Below are 7,806 nucleotides of genomic sequence, written 5' to 3' on the forward strand. Positions count from 1 at the left end.
AATTGGGACCCACGCGGGGGAGTTAGCGCACCAATCAGAGAATTTAGAGTGGGAGTCCCTGGTTCGAGATTAAGTCGCGCAGCGAATTGGAGTAAGGGACAAAGTCCAAGCGCGTTATTATTATTATTTCCTTTGTTCGGGAGAGTATAAAAACCCGAGCGCAGAAGCTCCAGTAGCTTGTCTCATATCGAATCTCGCCACGCTAGGAGCCAGTCACGTCTCGAATCCCTGAGAGCTCGACTCGCATGCCATAACCAAAAGCCAGTCTTGCCTCCGGATCTCGCCGCGTGAACTCGCCCAAATTCAAAGAATAAAGAAACATAAAATTCTCGCTTATTTTCAAAAATAGCTCTAAAAACAAAGAGCAAAATAACATCGCTATTATCCCACTCAGAATTCAAACAGAATAACACCTTTCCTCTCTCACGCTAGGAGGGCCGGGTTCATTCGATTTCGTTTGAATTCAAGATTCCTAGGTGAGTTTCCGATCTATCCAGAAGGGTCGGGACAGTTCGATTCCGTTCTGTCTCAAGATTCCTGGTAGATTTCCTATCCTTTTTCTATCCAAGAGGGCCGTGGCCGTTCGATTTCGTTCGGTCACAAGATTCTTGGGTAGGACTCCTACCTTTCCACGCCAGAGGGGCCGGGACAGTTCGGGTTCGTTCTGTCTCAAGATCTCTGGGTGGATTCTTTTCCATCTACAAACCATTGCTTTCTGAGTGGCGATTAAATTCATTAAAAATTATTAAAACCAAGCAAGTTTCTTTATTCTCAAGCGGGACAGTTCCAAATCAGCTATTATTTTTCAAATTGAACTAACAAAATTATTCAAAACGAAAACAATTTCGAATCATTTATCATTTTGAGCTAAATAAATTATTCAATACAAACTTAACTCACTGAAAACAATTTATTTGAATTATATCGAGTCAAAAGAGTGAGATCAACCACAAAAATCCACTCGAATAATTAATTTGTATTGTATAGAGTCAAAAAGGGGGAATTAGAGCTCAATTATCAAATTATCAAATAAGTTAATTGAAAATTTATCAAGCAAGCGTTGGCGAGAGAATGATTGTTACATTGAAAAATTATCATTTCAAGCGAAACTATTAATTGTTATTATTCTAATAAAAGCGAGCGTAAATTCATGCGAAGTTTATGATAATTAATTCTGCGAAAATTATCCTTTTTATAAAGAAAAATACCGGAAATAAAATTTTACATGCGATTAAGATAAAGCGGAAAAACTCAATTTCAAATAAAAAGCCTTTATTTTTGTAATTTGGTTTAAAACAATTAAAAATTGAATAAAACATTTGTCATTTCAATCTAATTTCATTTTACTTTAGTTTTTCCTTCATGCCCGCTCTTCTTTATTATAGAATTGCTCGAATCTTGGCGTGACGGTGTGCACAAGCACAAACGTACCGTTACAACTATTGGCGCCCGAACAGGGACGGGCATTGCATAGGAAAAACAAGGGTTAGTAAATTCAGTAAATGAAAATTATTCGAAATCTCAAAATGGCTGATAATAAAGAACAAATTGATAGCGCCACTGGCGATTCGGGATTTCAAAATCCAGAGCATGAAATTCAATCAAGCGATTTCACGACCACGTTGCCTCCACCCGGTGCGGGGGATATTTTCAATGAATCTAGAGCTAACTTTGGGGAAGATTTTGAAAATAAAATTGATGAAAATAAAGAAGAAAGATTAGAGGAATTCGGCACGCCGAAATCCGATCGGGTTAAAATTAACACTGTAACAGTAAACAATCAGTTGCTAATTAATTTAATAGAATCAATCCAAGAGATGAAATCCCAGATGCAGTGCATGGCCAACGAAGCCGCGAAAAATAACCAGGCGTATCATGAATTAAAAACAGAGTGTTCAAGCAGATTAACAGTGATGGAAGCTAAAATTGCTAGTGACGTACACAAAATGTATGATCCAATCAAACACCATGTTACGGGTCTCACTAGAATCGTGCAAGAGAACGAGGCCAAAAGTGCCGTTGTAGAGGTAAACGTAGCCCAAATCCAACTTGACGTGAGTGCAATAAAAAAAAGGGTCGAAAATCTGGAAAATACGGACAAATTACACAGTCCAAATACAGAAAGCACCCGGATCCATCCACGATTGACAGACATTCCGGAAGAAAAGGAAGAAGATGAAGAGTCGGATGATGAAGAGCAGGAGCATCAACAGAAACAGACCTTCCGAAACGAGATGACGTCAACCAACAAAATAAAAATTAAAGCTCCTACTTTTGATGGGTCGAGCAATAAGCGGCCGATAAAATTCATAAAAGAATTCAGGCATTATTGCGAGGTGACGAACCCAACGTTCACCGAAATGAAGTACCTGCTCAGTCAATCACTTAAGAAAGCCGCCAAGGAATGGTGGGAACTGGTCGAGGACCAGGTTAACAGTTTTGAAGACGTCGAAAAACGATTTACAAATCGATTTTGGAGTCACGACGTACAGCGAAAAGTGCGTAAAGACCTGGAATTCGGGAAATATCCTGAAAAGCCAGGCAAATTAACAAAAGTGGAATATGCAACTCGGACGTTCGGAGCGGCCCGTGATTTGATTCCGCCACCGAGCGATCCGGACATTGTTGCATCGCTTTCTCAGCACTTTACCGAGGAGATTAGAGCCACGATCATAAGTCGTGGGTTCGAAACCCTCGAGCAGCTGATCGAGTTCCTGGAAAAACTTGATCAGAGCGGGCCGGTTAACACCGGGACGGACGAGCAGAAGACTCAAAGTCCGAAAAACCCGACTAACAATAACGAGCAACGGCCATTCAAAATGCCTCCGCAAAATAACTGGAACAACAATGGTTACCAGAACAACAATAACCGTGGAAATTCAAACTGGCAACAGAACAACCGCCAGAATTGGAATCAGAACAATGGAGGCTACCAAAATAATCGGGGATACCAGAACAACGGTTGGAACAACCAACTAAATCGGGGCTATAATCCTAATTACAACCAGCGTCCGAACAACGGAAATTTCAATCGAAATGCCCAAAATGGAAGACAAAACGGAAACAATCGCCCAAACAACAGTCCTCAGCCAAATCAGAATCAATATTGGGGATCGTCGAACCAAAATCGGGGACCACCTCAAAACAACGGGGGATATCGGCCACCTGCGAATAATAATACGCAGCAACCACCGATTCAAACGATTGAGGCGCAAATAGAACCTCAACCATCAACATCGAAAGCGGGAAACGCGTAGGCGTTGTACCCGCAATAAATACAAACAATCGAGAAAATGAAAATTATAGAAAAGTGCGAGGTACAACGGAAAACAATAATGAAAATCAAAGGAATAAAATTAAAAATTACCCGCACGACGCATTAAAAATGGACCTCAGTCGCGATGAACAAATTCCAATAAATACAATTTTCACTGATACTAGAGAGTATTTGATGGGAGAGGAAATCAACGGTGAAGCAGTCCCGATTATTGAATGTCCAGAAATTTATGCGAAAATTGAAGGCATTCAGGTGACAGCTCTCGTTGACTCCGGATCGAAAGTGACTACGATTTCTGAAGAATTTTATCTCGAAAATCGAGAAATTTTGAAAAATTGTCCTCTTTTGCCTGTGACGGGAGTCACGGTGAAAGGTGCCATTAAAGGCAAAATGACAAAAATTAAACATCAAATTATGGCTGTAACTCAAATTGGCAAAATAAAAACGTTTATCAAATATCTAATTATTCCTGGCTTAATAAGGGATGTATTGTTGGGAGTAGATTCACTTCAACCCTTAAAAAGTTTAATTGATCTGGGAGAGATGAGTCTCCAAGTGAAATATAATGATGTAACTGAGATCATTCCCACAGTGGGATCATTTGAAAAAGAAAAATTGATAGAAAAAAGAAATAAAAGAAAAAATTAGGGAAAATTTAGAAACAGTTTTGATTGAAAAAGTTATTGAAGAAGTAATTGATAATGATGAAGTTGAAGTTAGAAAGGGAGAAAATGAAGTTAAAGTTTTGGGAGGAATTAAAAAAATTGAAAAAGTTATTAAAGTGGGAGAAAGTGTTATTGAAGTGGGAGAAAAAGTTATTGAAGAAGTTATTGGAGAAAATAATGTTATTAATGAAGAAGTTGAAAATGAAGAAGTAGAAGTAGAAGAATTTGAAGAAGTTGATGAAGTTACTAAGAAGGGTTCTCCCTTCTTGGATGGAGGAAATGTTGATAATGAAGAAGAAAATGTTGAAAGTGAAGTTAAAGTAATGGAAGAAAATGTTGTTGAAGTAGAAAGGAATGTTGTTAACTGGGGGGCAATCAAAACTGTACAAATTGAAAAGAAAAATGAAGAATTAAGGGGAGAATCAAATGATAAAATCAAAAGTCGAGTGAAAATTATTAAGCCAATACCAAAATTAAAAACAATTGAAATTATTAGTGAGAAAAATGTTCAGCCAATTCAAAATTTGATTTTTAATGATAAAAATGATGATGATCATATTACAATCGAAGAAATTAATGAAATCGTAGATCAAACCGGACTCCCTGAATATCAAAAAGAAATTCACAAACAGGTGCTTTGGAATAGACGGAACGTCTTTCGCAAAGACACTGGTAGAATTTCCGTTTATGAGCATCAATTGAATATTACATCGGAAAAACCGATAGTAGCTCATGCATACGAGGTACCACTAATGCATCGTGAAAAGGTTGACAAAGAGATAGAAAAATTATTAAATTATGGTATAATCCAGAGATCCAGTAGTCCATGGATCAATCCAATCATCCCAGTAATCAAAAAAGACGGATCTGTTAGATTATGCTTAGATGCGAGAAAATTGAATCAAGTTATGGAGGACGATCATGAATCAGTTCCAAATATCGAAGAAGTCTTTCAAAAATGTCATTCCGCGAAAGTAATGACAACTCTCGATTTAACTAACAGTTTTTGGCAAATACCATTACATCCAGATTCTATGAAGTTTACGGCATTTCGATATCGCGGTAAAGTTTACGAGTTCACAGTAACCCCATTCGGTTTAAAAACAAGCACTGCTGCTTTGTTAAGAGGTTTAGATATTGTTCTTCATGGTCTCGGTGACCACGTAATCAATTTTGTAGACGATTTGCTTTGTATTTCAACTAGTTTCGAAGAACACATGCAGCATTTAGATGAATTGCTTGAACGATTAGAGAGTCATGGGATGACAATTAAATTAAAGAAAGCTAAATTTTTCAGAAAGGAAGTAGAGTTTTTGGGGCATATTTTGACAACCGAGGGTATTAAACCACAACCTGAAAAAATTCAAGCCATTCATGACTTTCCAGCTCCAAGAAATTTGAAACAATTAAGGGGTTTTCTGGGTCTGATAAACTATTACACGAAATTTACTAGAAATCATGCCGAGGAAACAATTCCTCTATTAAAATTGTTGAAAAAAGAAACTAAATGGCATTGGGGTGAGAACGAAAAAATTGCTTTCCAAAGAGTTAAAGATTTGTTCATAAATAACGTGCTATTGAAACATCCTGATCCGAAAAAAGAGTACATTTTGCAGACAGACGCGAGTAATTATGCTTTGGGGGGCACTCTGGCTCAAAAAGATGAAAATGGAGATTTAGGGGTGATAATGTACGCGAGTAGAACTCTTAAAGGGCCAGAGCTAGCTTACACAACAATAGAAAAAGAATTACTAGCAATCGTATGGTCTCTAAAAAAATTAAGAACTTATTTGCTGGGAGCTAAAATTCGAGTCATAACCGATCATCAAGCTATAACTTTCTTGAAAAATAGTCAATTGCTGAGTGAAAGATTAACGAGATGGATCCTAGCAATCCAGGATTACAACATCAATTTTGAATATTGTCCTGGAGCTAGAAACGTTGTTGCAGACGTTTTGAGTCGTTTAAATCCACCTGATACGGGGGGCAGAAAAGGCAGGGAATTAATTATTAATTAGCTACAAAACCATCACGAGAATTAGAATCCATGATCAAAAACATTGCAGATTGGCAGACGAGAGATAATAAAATTCGGGAAATTAAAGAAAGGGTTGAAAACGAAGAAAACGATAAATTTCAAATCAAAAATAACATTTTATTCAAGACAATCAATCCGAATTCTTGTAAAGTCGTAATTCCGAAAGAGATTTTCCAGCGCTTAGTATCTGAAACACACGAAATGTACGGTCATATTGGGGCTAAAAAAGTCTGGAAAATTATTAGCGAAGATTTTACTTACCCAAAAATGTACCATTCAGTTAGACAAATTCTCTCTTTTTGTGACTCTTGTCAAAGGAACAAAGTTCCGAATCAGCATTCGTATGCCGCACAGCAAAATATCATTCCAGAAGGACCTGGAGATATTGTGTCAATCGATTTTTTCGGTCCTTTGCCAGCCTCTCAGGGCGGAATGAAACATATTCTTGTAACAATCGATGCCTTTTCGAAATTTGTAGTTTTATATCCATTAAAAACCGCAACTGCCCCAGCGACAATAAACAAAATTTTTAATCATTACATCCCAGAGTACGGAAAACCACGGAAATTACAGTTCGATCACGGTACTCAATTCACATCGCGTTTATGGCTCAGTAAATTAGCAAGTGAGGGTATTCAACCTGTTTTCTCGTCAATCAGACATCCTCAGGGGAACATCGTGGAAAGAGTAAATCGCGAAATCGGTAGATTCTTTAGAACATTCTTAACAGACAAACACACCGATTGGGTAAAATGGGTCAAAGTAATAGAAGACTGTATGAACGAAACTTATCACGAGACAACAGAAATGACTCCACTTGAAATTCAGAAAAACGAAAAAACTCAAAGAATCTGGAAAAATTGGTTAAAGATCGAAAGAAACGAAAATTTAGATGAACAAGAAATTGATGCCAGATTAATGCTTGCAAGAAGTCGAATAGAAAGAAAAGGCCGAAAGAGAGCCGAAAAATTTGATCAAAAACATAAATTGGTTCAATTTCAAGTAGATGATTTAGTTCTCGCAAAAGCTTGCAATGTTAGTGATCCAATCAACAAAAAAATGGCAAAATTTTTCTCAATTTACGAGGGGCCATATAGAATCAAAAAACAAATTGCTGCCGCGACTTATATTTTAGAAAATCCTGAAAACGGCATTGAGAGAGGCATGTACCATGCCGCAAACTTGAAAAAATACAAAAATGAAGTCGAAAACGACGATAACAATCGGGATTTAGATCAAGAGTAAAATATAAATGGCGATAACACAGAGTATCCAACTATTACTTTCGAATTCTTGATCTTAAAAGCAGCCAATAAAAAACAAGCGATATTCCCAAACAATCAAATAATTTTAATTGTGGGATTTTTGTTTGTTCCTTTGCCGAATGTGAGGCTTCAGAGCGTGGAATCGATTTCTGTCAAACAGACATGGCTGCTAAACGCCGACAAATAAAAAATTGTTTACAAAACGGCAAAATAAAATAAGGATTTCGAACTATTTTCTTAAACAAATTCTTTATTTTGGTTGACCAAAAGGCACCATTTGTTGACGAAGTGTTAATCAGAACAAATTATTTATTATTTTTGTTACAAGAAAAACAAAGTTTACTATTATTGTTATTGTTTCTGAACAAAATCATTGAATAAATACTGTCATTATTATTTTTGTTACACACGAAATTTCCGGTGTTTTTCTTTCTTTGAGTTTCCTGAAAATAAAAAAGGGCTATTATTATTTTTATAAATAAGCGATAAAAATGAAACACAAAAAGCGCTACTTACCTGAAATTTTCACCTAAACCTGAAAGAAAAAGAATATTATTTAAC

General features: G+C 36.8%; 1 protein-coding gene across 1 annotated transcript; it reads left to right on the forward strand.

The window, feature by feature from the left end:
• Positions 1-1,526: 1,526 nt before the first annotated feature.
• LOC122408520 (homeobox protein 9-like) lies at positions 1,527-3,257 on the forward strand. Its single transcript, XM_043415315.1, has one exon. The coding sequence runs from the start codon at positions 1,527-1,529 to the stop codon at positions 3,255-3,257; it is 1,731 nt and encodes a 576-aa protein (XP_043271250.1).
• The last annotated feature ends 4,549 nt before the right edge of the window (positions 3,258-7,806 follow it).

This window comes from Venturia canescens, chromosome 3 (genome assembly GCF_019457755.1).
Source record: "Venturia canescens isolate UGA chromosome 3, ASM1945775v1, whole genome shotgun sequence".
NCBI lineage: Eukaryota > Metazoa > Arthropoda > Insecta > Hymenoptera > Ichneumonidae > Venturia > Venturia canescens.